This window comes from Cololabis saira, chromosome 4 (genome assembly GCF_033807715.1).
Source record: "Cololabis saira isolate AMF1-May2022 chromosome 4, fColSai1.1, whole genome shotgun sequence".
NCBI classification, from domain to species: domain Eukaryota; kingdom Metazoa; phylum Chordata; class Actinopteri; order Beloniformes; family Belonidae; genus Cololabis; species Cololabis saira.
The window spans coordinates 20,191,453-20,205,789 of record NC_084590.1 but is presented as its reverse complement, the minus strand read 5'-3'; the positions used below and the strand labels follow the sequence as shown (position 1 = coordinate 20,205,789).

Genomic DNA, 14,337 nt, shown 5'->3' with positions numbered 1-14,337 from the left:
TCAAGGCTCCATCCAGCAACCTCATCTGTCAGCTGCTACATAAAAAAGCTGAAACGTGATTAATGAAGGATAATATTTTTTCATTAGTAAGTCCTTGCTTCAATGCATCCAAGCGACGATTCCATCATTTTTTACTTCGAATTCGAATTGCTAATAATCACGTACGCTTTCTTGAAGAAATGTTCAACTGAATTGATCCGGTTAACCTCGCCTTTCGCTCAAAGGCAGCTGGGATAAGCTCCAGCTAAGCTCTGTGAACCTGAATAGGAAGAAGTGGATAACATAGCCGTAACTCTAGTTTCTTTTATTTGCAAAATACACATGCAGCAGAAAAAGAAAAGAAATCTCGAGGTGACACCTATGAAAGCTATTCAAGTTATTCAAAAATGCAAGTGCATAACATTTAAGGTGGACGAGAAAAAAAAAACACAAACTCCTCTTCTAGCAATTTATTAAGTGACGTGAAAGTCATCCAGTTCGCTTTAGCACATCATGTTAGATTACAGTCAATGACAACAGCAACTCGTCCCATCTGAATCAAACAAGTTGAATAAACTGGAGTCAGATTTACTGCAATTTAGCTTTAAAATACACCAATCTTTCGTTTTTCACCATAAATGCCCCACATACCAGTTTTCACATCAACTATGTATGCATGCTATTCATATTAAAGGCTCAGCCAACATTTTATTTTCTTATTCTCCATAATGTGCATAATAGTAAAAAGTTGCTGACTTGGACTGAGTGACTCAGAGGTCGACACGCATGCAGGGAGCCGCTCTCATGTTTTAATGGTAAAATAAAAACCGGAGAAAGGTGGAGTGTTTTCCATTTTGAAGGCCAGAGTGGAGCCAGCGGTTGCTGCAACTCCACCATACTTTATGATGTACCGCTGAGCTAAAGGGCTGGAATGTCTTTGAAGTGTCTGTTAATGGTCAGTTTAGTGTACGTGTGTGTTTGTGCAGGTCTACATGGAAATTGTGGAATCAGGTACACAGGCAAGTGGGGCATGTAAGCACTTTAATTTTCTCTCTATGTTTCTGGGATATTAAGTGTTTTCACTTGGATGGTGACAGCATGCTTTTACCCAGCTGGCACATTTGAAAAGTTTTAATTTACAGTAAATGGAGAGGTGTGGAGGTGGTTGTTGGAGTGGGGCTGCTGCTGAGGGGAGGGAGGAACGGATGCTTACTTCACTGGGCTACTGACTGGCGTCTTGAAGGTTTATCATCCAAACACAGAAGTACTCAAACAAAACCCTGAACATTATCAGTTACAGCAGCAATTTCATTAACGTACTGCTGGAATCAGATCCCTGTTAATTGTATTGTGGTATACTGAGTTTATATTATTTAACAGCTTCATTTTCAACTTATATTTTTATATTTGTTAAATGTACAGTATAAACCATTCGGTTGTAAAATGTTAAAGCATACCATAATAGCCCATAAAATATTCTGAGGCCTTGAAATGATGCCTTTATAGTGTTTTGGTCAACTCCCAAGTAACAGAAATGTATTTGACTTGAAATGACGTAAAACAGGGAGTAGCAGAGAGACATCACTTGGTCGTTCCACTTCTGATTTTGCTTCAAGCTGATCTTTATCATTTGTTTTGTTTGGTTTCAGGCCGTACTGTGAATCATCTCCACAGCATGTTAATTGTGCTGATAGGATTACTGTAACCTGTTTGCTGCCTCACTCAACCTAGTGGAAACAAGTAGTGGTTTTGTTTGTTGTTAGCACGGGGAACCTGATGAGAGGAGCCTTCCCAGCATTTAATATCACACAGAGATCATCTGTAGCCCTGTAGATTCCTGTCAGTTACTATTGATGGAAAAATCAAGGCATGTGGAAGGGCTGAGTATCAAAGCCCTGCCTTCTGATTGGAGGACGACCACCCTCTTTCCTGACCTACTGCCCTTTTATCCACCCTGCTCTGTTTGATTAAAGCATCTCGTTAACATTGATGACAGTGGATAAGCTCAAATATGTTTGTTTTGCAAAAGCTCAGCTCAGTGTAATGGTATAACTACAAGGTAAAGACAAAATAAAACAAGGTGGAGGTCAAAAAAGATCAAATGTATTTATTCAATTTAAAAACAGCAAATTTGACCAAATGCCTCACAATCAAATTAAAAATAATCATTCTTTTTTTTAAATGGGCCAATGTTTAAACATAAAAACATAATGAGATGAGAATAAAGAACGAGTAAAATAGAAAACCAGTGTATGTTTGGAAATGTATTTAAACAGCACTTTGAGTTGGATATGTCTCATAAATAAGAAGGCTTCAATTTACCAAAACATTTTAAAGTTAACTTTAAACTTATTAGCCCCAAAATATAGCCTTGTGGTATCCCACAAGTGAAAAGAGCTGCTGAAGAGGAATATTCACTTATATGTGAATACAGACTAAGTATGACTTAAACCAATTTAAAGCCTGTACAACACAGTGTTCAGCATCGTGTTGCCCAAACACACTTACAAACCATGACCTTCTGATTAAACATCCACCCTCTCACCTGACCAAGAGCAGAGCGTCATGTAAATACACTCAGAAAACTGTATTTAAATTCTGCAAGTCATATTTTTATTAACAATTCAGGCAACAACAACACAGAGAGATATCATTAGCTGCTACAACACTCGCCTCACTCATGATGCACAAAAAAAACAACAACATGGGCCAAAGTGCTGGACAAGCGAATGGAAAAAAACACAATAAAACACAATAAAACATAAGACACATAAATAAAATAAAACAATCATGGTGAGTTAAATGCTAATGAATAAAATAGGATAAAATAAAAGATAAAAGAATAAAATAAAGAATAAAAGGATAAAATAAAGTCAACTGTCTTGCTAAAAGCAAATAAAAGAATTTTAAAATGAATCCGGGACTGTATGGGCAGCCAGTGGAGCGAGGCTAAAATGGGGCAAATGTGCTCATGTTTCCGTGTGCCAGTTAAAAGGCTGCAGCATTCTGAACCATCTGGAGACGGGAGGTGGAGGAGGCACTAACCCCCACATAAAGGACGTTACAATAGTCCAGCCGAGTGGTGACAAAGGCATGGATTACTATCTCAAGCTGCTGTCTTGAAAGAATTGGCTTTATTTTAGCCAGCTGCCGTAAATGATAAAAACTTGATTTGACAACCGCCCTGATCTGGCTGTCAAGCTTGAGATCTGCATCCACTTTTACCCCTAGGTTAGTGATGGTTGGTTTTACATGCTGGGCCAAAGAGCCCAGATCTGGAAGGGGTGATCCAGCGGCGCCACCAAAAACCATCACTTAAGTCTTTTTTTAATTAAAATTAAAAAAGTTCAGAGACATCCAGGCCTTTATGTCGTCAAGACACTTAACTAGGGCAGTGATTGAGTAAGCGTCTTTCTTTTTAAGAGGGACATAAATTTGACTGTCATCTGCATAACAATGATAAAAAATCCCATGCTTCCTAAGTATGGAGCCAAGTGGGAGCAAATACGAAGAGAACAAGAGAGGGCCGAGGACCGAGCCCTGCGGAACCCCACATGAGAGAGGAGCGGAGGAGGACACAGAGTCGCCAAGGCTGACACAGAAAGTTCGGTCTGCCAAGTACGACCTGAACCATTCCAGTGCTACGCCCCTGATGCCCACCCACTGCTCCAAGCCAGAAATTAAATCTTTATGGTCCACTGTGTCGAATGCAGCAGTTAAGTCTAAAAACACAAGAATAACACAGTCACCGGAATCTGTGGCTAAAAAGATATCATTAAAACCAGAACGTAACCTGTGAAAACTATGGCAACTGGGAGGTCAAACAATAAAAAGAAAAGAAAAAAAACAGCAAAACGACACATATAAAACACACAAAAGGTTATATTTGTTTGTGCATCAGAAATACATTTGTGTATCTTGTCCTGTGCATTTGTGACTATTGAGGCTGTTCTAGCCCCATATAATTAAGCATCTTATTTATTTTGATGATAGTGGACAAGCATCTCAAAGAACTTGATGATTATACGGAATAAGTAAATTCAGAATGCTTAATGTTATACTCATACACCATGAAATACAAATGTTTTATGTCTCTCGCAACATACTGTATGTCAGCCTGGGAATGTGTTTTTCATAACTAGCAGAGATTCACATTTCTGAAAGCCTTGGAGGATCAGATACTTTTCAAAGGTCATAAGCTAAGTAGTGATCTGCTCAATCTCTTGGTGGTGTTCACTTTGCATACATTCAGAGTTAGGTATCTTATTTTTTACATATTTTTCTCAAAACACAAAATGAGCACATGAGCTGATTAAAATTTCAGATGCTTATTGTAGCAGAACTTTCAGCAGCAAAGTGTCTCTTTTTTTAATGCATCTCTCTCCCTTTCTGTCCGTTGTCCTGCATGTGTGTGACTGTAGTTGTGAACCAGGAGGGACAGCCTCTAATTGAAGGGAAGCTAAAGGAGAAGCAGGTTCGCTGGAAGTTCATTAAGCGCTGGAAAACCCGCTACTTCACCTTGGCAGGAAATCAGCTGCTCTTCCGCAGGGGCAAATCAGTACGTAGCCGGTGGCTGAGGCCTCCTCACACGTAAACACACTCACAAACATCTTCACACAAACACTTGCTGTCTGTGGTGTCTCACTGTAAAAGTTGTCATTAATATATCCTTGTTCTTCATTAGTTGAATCATAGTGAAACTACCTCTTGAATCGATCATCTGTCTCCGCGGGTGAATGTGTGTGGTGAATCCAGCTGTTGCAAACCTTGGCCCCGTTAAGGACTCTGGGGAAAGTCCCAAGGCCAAAGCGGGATGCTGCAACAGCATGAGTCACTCTTACCCTCTATAACAGAGAGCAAATATCATTATGCACAAGTGGCAAATGTGGAGAAGGACGACTTTACAACACAGCATGCATAAATGAGGGAAAGTGGGTCACTTTCCCTCGAGCCTGCAGAAACATGAGTTTTCCTTCAAGTTTCTTTGTGTAACCTAAAAAAGGGTGAAGACATAATGGAAAGTATCCTATTGATCCCGTCTTCTGGAAGTCATATAGGTAAAAGCAAATACTAAAACCTGGCACAGCCGAACAGACATAAACACCTGGAAACATGAGGACTTACAGTGCTGGAAATGCAGACACAATGTAGAGTTATTTCTTTCTTTTCTTCCAACTCCAAACAGCCCTGGTTGTGCTGCTCAGCACATGCTGGGGCATTCAGCTGTTCGGTTTTATAAAAGTGCATTAAAGTTTGGACACTGCTGCACAAACTGAGTTTACAGTATAACTGCCTCTGAGCAACAGAGGTGTCTATGTGTTATTCTAACACCGTATAAACCAGGACTTTTATTGGCTGCATTTGCCCAGTCATTGATCACATTTTAAAAAAACATCTTAAAAAATCCATATAAATCTGCCAGGATTTAACACAGCAAGCACACCTGCACGTACCAGGCACCATGTAAACAATAGACTGACTATTTGTTAGTTTGGGAAAAGGTTGTGATTAGAGAGCGACATGACGTTTGGCACCACTTGACTCCCATTATCCAAATATTGGAAACACCTGTATCTACATGTACAAGCCCAAATCAAAAGGTTAGAATGATGAGGAAAAAGCAAATTAAAAAGTGACACAGTCTTTGCAGAGAGTATGCACCTCAATATACTTTGTATTTTGTCAAATTCATTTTATTTCATTTGCTGCTGTCATTCCTTCTTATTCCTTGAGGATGGAGTGTTTCAAGCGTCTTTCAATTCAGTTCACTTCCGTGCAATTTCCTTTTCTTTTTTTCAATCTCATTTCAAGCCCTGAAATATCCCTCTCCAGGGTTTTTATTTGTGCTGTCGGCATGAAAATTCAGGAATAGATGTTTGTTAAGAAATTAAATTAAGCAGAAGAGAAGGAAAACGCCAGATAGCTTAGTTTTAGATAGTTTGCAATGAAATAAAAGTAACGGCAAGAAAGGCTGCATTTTTTTTTCCATTTGGATTTCTGTAACATCCTTGCCTTTTCTATTTTACTGTTATAAATAATGCTCCTGTGTGTCATGTGGGTCACTTGTCTGTCACAGCTAAATGTTTACAAAGGTTATTTGGTGGTGATATTCTTATTTCAGCAATATGACGCTGATGTTTGTAAAAACGATCAGTTGATTAAGTAGCAAAAATCTATGTACTGGATCAATGTCAAGACTCAGACTTGTTTCCTGTTTAGAAACAAATCGATATTAAACATGAAAACAACAACAAAAAAAGAGCTTTTTGCTCTCTGTTGTAGGTTATAACCAAGTCTCAGTGTGGCCCCTGTTGAATATTGCATTTTGTCCGTAATTGGTACCAGATGAAGTCTGGTGCCAAACTCCACGCAGGCCTTGACTATAGTTTGGCAGGTCTTTGTGTTCAGGGAAACATGTAGACATCATTAGAATGTGATTATAAATGGTGTGTTCATATTGCCTGATATTCTAAATCTGCACAAGCTAAACTGCATAAATCAGTTGGCACATGTGCACATGAGCGCATGTATGTGCTTCACCCAATTTACTTGATGCCATCTTTTTTTTCTTTATTTTTTTCAGTTGTTAAGTTTGACGCTCGTGTTTCTCGTAAGTTGATGTAAAGCAAGTATCAATTACTCTGCTGCAAGCAGCCATTAGTTTTCATTTGGCTCCTTTACCGTGGGAACTCTCAAAATACTGGCTGCTTAGATATGCTGTCTTCCCTCGTACCGACAAGCTGTCTGCATGTTGTCTTTTACACAGAAGAAAATACACAGAAAAGACACACACAAGCATGCACATCATGACAAAAATAACACGAAGAAGCAGAAACTGGTTGATCTTACCAAGAGTTGTGTTGCTGAAGGTGTCGATGTCAATGTACCACTAAAATAAAGTAATAATATATGTGCAAAACTGTTTTATGAACAAACAGTAATGATAAAACTGTGTAGATGGAAATAGTGAGCGCTTTGTGTTTCAAATAGTAATATTGAAACAGAGCTCCCAGATAACAGAATGGCCTTTGTAGGAACAGACGTTCAGCAGAGCAGGATTATACATAAAACTCTAATTAACCTCTATAGACATGAGGTGCCCTGGAACCATGGAAACAGCACTGCCACATGCTGAATCAGGTCTTAATGGACTGTGTCTCTCTAGGTAAATGCTTTTCATCACACCCAGACACACACGCACGCCACAGGAAGGATGTAGGCGCTGCAGCGGCTTTTGAGGTTTGCTCTGGTTGTGCGGTTGTACCTACATAAATGGCTGTGTAGTAATGAGACTTACAAACACCAGCAAGGAAGACATAATTTCATTTCCTGTTACGGAAAAAACAACAGAACACCAAAGCGTAATCGTTCATCCATGAATTGGTTTGTTCTGAGGAAGGACATCCTGGAAACGACATGAGTAAACAGACACAGTGGCAGCAAAAGGTCACCGACCGTCCATGAAAAGATTTTTTTAAGTTGTGATATAGATATTAAAGAGATTTGTAGTTTTGATTCAATTTCTTTGTCACTCTCTGCAGAAAGATGAGCTGGATGACATCCCTATTGAGCTGAGCAAGGTGCAGAGTGTCAAGGTGATTGTCATCATTTCACACAACCCCCTCCACACTTCAGGAGTTTACAAAAAAAAAAAGAACTATACTTTTGCAATTGTATTCACTGGCCCCCTGACGCTGGTTTTATCCTTTCGTGACTGATGCATATCACCTGCTCGTATAACCCCCATTCCATATAAAAGCTGGACGTCGGTCATTTAAAAATCTCATAAACAGATATTTCATTCACAATAGAGGATAGAAAACAGGTTTAGACTGAATAAATGGACCATCTAAAGAAAAAAGGGAGCGTTGAATTTGATGGCAGCAACACATCTCAAAAAATTTGGACCAAGAGGATATTTACCACAGTGTCCTATCCACTCATATCAACAACAGTATTCATCCAGGAACTGGAGGAGTTGTAGAGGAATAATGTCCTGTTTTTGTCAGATCCTGGGTCTTCTTTCTTTTATTTTGTGTTTCATGATCCACTAAGTTAGTGGTTCCCAAACTTTCTCTGCTGGCTCCCATTTGGTTTATAAGAAAAACTTTGGGATTTTTTTCATGTCCATTTGGTTCCAGCTGAGAGTCGGAGCACCTCTGTGGCGGTCCGAGGAATAAGTGCTCAGAACTTTTGTGTATTTTATTTTATTATGTTCAAAATTTCAGACAATATAAAACGCACATATTCAGGAAAGTTCAGGGAGTGACAGACCTGTAGATTTTGTTATTCTCATAATAAAACCCCTAACCGCCATGAGACCTCCTTGGCGTTAAATGACAAAACAAAAAAACACATTTACAGTGTAACTGTTTTTATTTACTGTGTAACAGTTTTCTTTGCTCTCAGTGTAATAATTTTCAGTGTTAAAGGTTTCTTTTTTTCTTTTTTTACTGTGTAACAATATTTCACATTGCTATCAAGCACGTGCCATCATTATCAGTGTTTCAGCCGCTGAGAGCTCTGCAGGCGCAGCAGATCAGCTCTTCCACCATGAAGCCATGCCTTTGTAATGGATGCAGTATGTGCTTTAACATTGTCCTGCTGAAAGATGCAAGGTCATCCCTGAAAAAGATGTCCTGATGATGTATGATGCGCTCCGTTCTGTTTATACCTCTTAGCACTGATTCTTACTTTCCAGATGTGCTAGCTGCCCTCTCCATATACACCAATGGTGGTTTTTAAAGAAGCCAGAAGGTCTCTCACATCTTTAGTCTGGAGGAAATAGCATCCGTGCGTCCCAAAACGAATTTCAAATTTCCTTTCATTTGACTGCAGGACAGTTTTTTCTTTGATCTACTTTAAAAGAACTTTGGCCCAGAGAGAACCGGCCATTTTTGGATCTCTGGATCATATTCATATATGTCTTCATTTACAGCCTTCATGGACTCGGGTCTTGGGTGTTTCAGCTATTTCCTGCTCCAACACATCCTCTCTACAACGCAAATCAAATCAAATCAATTCAATTCAAAATACTTTACTTTATGTTCTATTGTGAGAAGAATATAGGTTTAGAAGATTAGTAAAGTTTTTAAATTTATGTTTCTTTGACATTTAACACCGAATCCCTAACTTTCTTGAACTGGGGTTGTGTGTTGTGTGACCTAAATCCACCTCGGTAAGAGATAAATGGTTTAGTTGGGAAATCACATCTTCAAATGCATTAAATGGAGCTACAAAAAAAGAAACAAAAAAAAAAACGGATGAGGTTAATATCAAAATGTATAACTGCACATGTCATGTTCTTCATCTCTGTATTCTGCTCATAGGTGGTAGCCAGGAAGCGCAGGGATCGAGGTCTGCCACGGGCCTTTGAGATCTTCACCGACAGTAAGTCGTACGTGCTGAAGGCTCAGGATGAGAAACACGCCGAGGAGTGGCTGCAGTGCATCAACGTGGCCGTGGCTCAGGCCAGAGAGAGGGAGAACAGGGAGGCCACCACCTACCTGTGAGACCAGCACCCACACCAACATGGGCGCAGACGTGGAGCCGCTCCTACACCCACTGGCTTCACGGGGCGTTTCCTTTATAAACATTCACGCACAACCACAGCGGCTGACAGGAAGAAGCAGCAATCAGAGTTCACCCGTGGAAAACGCCCCCAACACTCGGTGCCTGGAACACTTCATTAGCACTGGAAGTTTATGTCTGTAATCTGCAGTGTTGATCTGCAGCACTGATGATGATGGAGCGTTGCTGCTTTAAAACAGTCAACAATCAGGAAGATTTGTTCTCAAGTATTTTTTTTAAATTAGAATTTGAAACCAGCAAAGAAACTGACTTTTTACGTGTGTATCCAGCAAGAACAACACGTCCGTTGTTCAAATGCCGATTCCCGAATCTGCTGTTACATTAAACCAACGAAAGATGATATAAAAACAGATGCATGAAGAACATGCATCTGGATCTCTGGAAATGAATGTTACGGTCCAGAAGTGTCAGCGGTTTAAGTTAGATCTGTAGCCTGACTTTAGCCACACAAACGGTCCCTCTGCTTCGGGTTATTTTCCAAAGACCAACCAAACCAGCAACTGTGGAAACGCAGGGTTTTCTGGGTGAAACAGTCATGAATGAGACGTTTCTGAGTTCAGAGCAGCAATAAACAACTGAAGCACAGAGCTCAGTTCCACTTGTAGCAATAATGGACTGAAGAACACCTCTGACAAGCAAGAAAAGTGAAGAACTCATGGAAGAAAAGCACATCCGATACTGGAATTGTGTGTGTGAGTGAGTTTGAGGGGGAGTCTGAATGTGGAGACATGTTTCAGGATAAATCTTTGTTTATTTCTTTATCACCGATGAAAATGTTACACATTATGAAAAAAGAAAATGCTTGAAAGCACGTGTTTGAAGTGATAACCCCCCCGCACCCCAAAAAATACTCAACTTTGTAATTTTGTTGAGTCTTGAAAATATGTAATTGAGATTTGATTAGTGCAGTGACATCCCAGAATAATAATAGAATAATAACCAGGCCTCCCCACCTGCAACCGCCCAGTTTCACATTTGCTGTCCTTCCCAATGCCGGCACAAAGCTGCTAAGTTGATTTCAAAAGCAGCAAAAGAGTGATTTTCACTATATTATATTTATTTTGACTAACATGACGCAGATATATCATTAAGACATGTGAAGTTGTGTAAATCTTTGGTAAAATATGAAAAAGAACCATTTATGCACATACAGTTTATTGTTCTCATATGAAACATGTAATCAAATGTGTTGATAACAGTCCATACTGTCCAGCTCCAGTCCTGCATGTTTCAGATGTTCTCCTGCTACAGATAACTGTCATTACCAGACGTGTGCAGACCTTGATGACCAGCTGATCACAACTTTTATCAGCTGTGTAAAAGTAAGAAAACATCTCAAATGTGCAGGAAAGCAGCTCCTGAAGAGTTCCACACCTGTGGACTAGCATGTTTTATCTTTCATTACGTTTTTCTGAGCTATCCGAACCTGGTTTTGCCAATACGACTAAATTGACATGTGTGGAAAAGTCCTTAAAAATCAGTGCAGTGCTTAGATTTCTGTTACCTTCCAATATAAAACTGCTAAAATGTGAGCGTTCAATAGGAACAAGAATAACAAAAGACTTTCTATGGTGCTTTGATGGGAAACGCTTCAAAACATGGACATTCCCAAGGTGGAAACCCAGCTGCCACGGTGTGATTTTTCTCTGGCATGAATGCATCATGTCTGCTAACAGCAGCCAGGCGCACAGAGACTCCTTCATGATATTCATTCACCAGATGACAGATAACACATTGAGTCATTTAAGCTTTAAACCGCCTGCATCAGTTCAGCTGTGGAAAATCACTTATTTGACATTAAGTCTAATTATGATGTTTATCTGAATACATGACAGATTGTCTGTGTGTGTGTGTGTGTGTGTGTGTGTGTGTGTGTGTGTGTGTGTGTGTGTGTGTGTGTGTGTGTGTGTGTGTGTGTGTGTGTGTGTGTGTGTGTGTGTGTGTGTGTGTGTGTGTGTGTGTGTGTGTGTGTGTGTGTCGGGGGGGTTGTTCACTCACCTCCTTGCCATAGATTTGCTTAATAATGAATGATTAAATACTGGAAACCTTTCTTGTTCTCTAAAGACGTTTAAGTGGTCTAATTTGAACTCTTGTGATCGACAAGAGCTCTCCTCGGTCATGGTTTACCCCAAAACTCTTTCAGCTGTGCACGCAGTCATAACACAGGATTAGACACTGGCTCCTACCGCTGTCCCGCTCGCCCACACCCCGACGCAGCAGGACTAACTTATGCCGTATTATTTACATCGTCCCTCTCATTCTCAATCACTCCATAGATCTACGGCCTGCAGATGCAGCAGGCTGCACCCCAAAGACGGGGGATTCCCACTATGATTTCACTGCTTTTCTTTCTTTTCCTTCATAAAACAGCAAACAATTGTAGGAATCGTAATGTCACAACAGATACTGGATGGATTTGGGTGAAATCTGGTTCATTTGATACTCGTGGTCCTCAGTAGATCAGCACTACTGTAAGGAGCTTCCTGTGCTGCGTCACAGAAGGTGCATATTTACAGTTTCAGGTGAAATTAACAAACTATTAATGCCATAAGTCATATTGGGATGACAAATGGAGCTCTATTTGAAGGTTAAATGTTAAACATAAGCATGTAGGGGTTATACTGTATGAATGCTTCTCAATGTAGCGCTCATATAACATGTTCCCTTTTTTGTTTAACAGTGAACAAACCCATTGAAATATTAAATATTTCCATTGTTAACCATATTCCAAGAAGCAAATGTTAAGTGTGCTGCTTTCTCTGTGAAGTTCAGCTCCTTCTGTCTGCTGGATTCTTGATGTTTGAGGCAGATCTTTCATGAAGTCTGCAGAGTTGTCTAAAAGCGAGATGCTTCAGCTGTCGGCATGGTTTCAGCCTGGTTTCCAAACCTCTGGAGCTGCTGCTTTTCATAGAAGAACTGTTGTGTGTAAGGTGCTTTCCTCACACGAAATATAATTGACAGCAGCTCTGCAAGTAGTCTAGAGAATATATAGCGTAGCATCTCTCTATTTCAGTTTGTGCAAGAGCAGCTGAGCAGTTACCGTCACTGTTAGAGCACAATATAAATATATGTGGAACTGCTGTAGATTTCAACACTGTGGAGATAATCAATACAAGTAAGAAATTATCACAATGGATAAAATCAGATCAGCCTTGTGTAAAGAATCATAGAAGTATCTTCTTTTGTTGATTGTTTGACTTCGATATATGATCAGTATTTATTTATACAGATGTTATAAAGCAGTGATCATGTCTGAAAAACTACTGAAACAAAAATAGCAGATTTTACATTAACTGACTTACTGTATTTTCCAGTTTTTGCATAACTGACAATTAATTCTGGAAACAATTGTTGTATTATGTTAACAAATACGCTGATCTATTTCTGAACTGTAAAACCTGCCTGTTTTACCTCTTAGCGTGTCTGCCTTCTTGTATTTCTTTAAAAGAGTAATTAAAAGAGTAATTAAATATGTACAATCAATGACTTTAAGGTTTCTCTTGTCATTCTCGTACGTTTTAGTGGCATTTACCCTTAAATGTATGCAGAGCACACTGGGATCCTGGATATTTATTCAAATTTTTTTTGAACCAATAAACCAGTAATCACTATTATTATATTATATTATATCAGTTATCACTTTATTTCTGCTGTTATTTGTATTTTTTCAAGGACAACATGAACATTTATTTTCTTACATGTGCTTTACACACAATGTTTTAAAGGTAACATGAAATACCTGAGCTCCAAACTGTATCTCTGCTACGCTTTTTGAAATGATTCATTTTGATTAACAGCAGGATCATAAATCTGATCAGATTAATAACTAACCAGAACCCTCCTCCCTGTGCAACATGTTTGTAAGAAGCAACAAGAAAAAGTGAGGAATACAAACACCTGAATTATACCTGACAGAAACACATTAGGAAAAAGATGTTTACTTCATACCAGACCACCTGAAACGTGGATGCTTATTTAGCGTTTGCAGATCTGCATCTTCTAGTGTTTTAATAAACTTTAGTACATTCTTTATGTACATGAGATTGAACATCGATGCAGCACTTTTTTCTTTCCACAATGCCGTTAGTGATGCCTCACCACTCAACTCTGAATAAGTTTCATATCATCCCAACAGGTTCAACACCACCTTGAGGGCAAAAGCAGTAATGAGCAAAAAAACATCTGGTAAGACAAGATGTACGGTAATGCTAATTAATGCTTGGGACTAATTTTGGTGTTCTATTTACTTAGCAGAAATGAACTCTTGACAGCGAGCTGGCAAGATGGTTAGTTTTCTCTCCAGATAATAAACTTATACCCACCAGTTTCAAATACTGCCTTGCAAGCTTGCTACAAACACTAATTAAGGCCAACGGCGCCCCCTGGTGAACGCAATGTTATGCCGCGTTCCAATTGTCCTCGGAAGTGGGGATTTCCCAGTTTCCAGTCGGATTTTTCAACTGGAACGCCCCTCGAAGTGGGATTTCCCACTGGGAAAGTGGGAGTCTTCACCACCCCCGAGTTACCATTCCAAGATGGCTGCCCCGGTTGTAAACAGTAGAAGAGAGCTCTGTAATAATTCGTAGCACGTCTTTCTAGTTTTGGTCACACTAAATCAGTCATATACAAGTATTGTTCAGCATATATATGCTGCTATAGTGTAATTTACATTTTTCATGTGGTATATGAGAACTACAAACTTGTTTTCTGACTTTGTAACTGGAACGCTGATAACTCGGCTGTGACGTCATTCCCAGTTACGAGTTC

General features: G+C 39.5%; 1 protein-coding gene across 4 annotated transcripts in view; it reads left to right on the top strand.

Annotated features, from left to right (window-relative positions):
* veph1 (ventricular zone expressed PH domain-containing 1) overlaps window positions 1-13,177 on the top strand; it is a 120,355-nt gene extending 107,178 nt beyond the window's left edge. For 2 of the 4 annotated variants that reach the window (XM_061719123.1, XM_061719122.1), the window contains exons 13-15: window positions 4,401-4,537; window positions 7,521-7,574; window positions 9,309-13,177. In XM_061719123.1, coding sequence (XP_061575107.1) covers window positions 4,401-4,537; window positions 7,521-7,574; window positions 9,309-9,491 — 374 coding nt within the window. In that variant the 3' untranslated portion in view covers window positions 9,492-13,177. Of the gene's footprint in view, window positions 1-4,400; window positions 4,538-7,520; window positions 7,575-9,308 lie in introns of those variants that run through there. The other 2 variants (XM_061719124.1, XM_061719125.1) reach the window with 2 other exon arrangements.
* The last annotated feature ends 1,160 nt before the right edge of the window (window positions 13,178-14,337 follow it).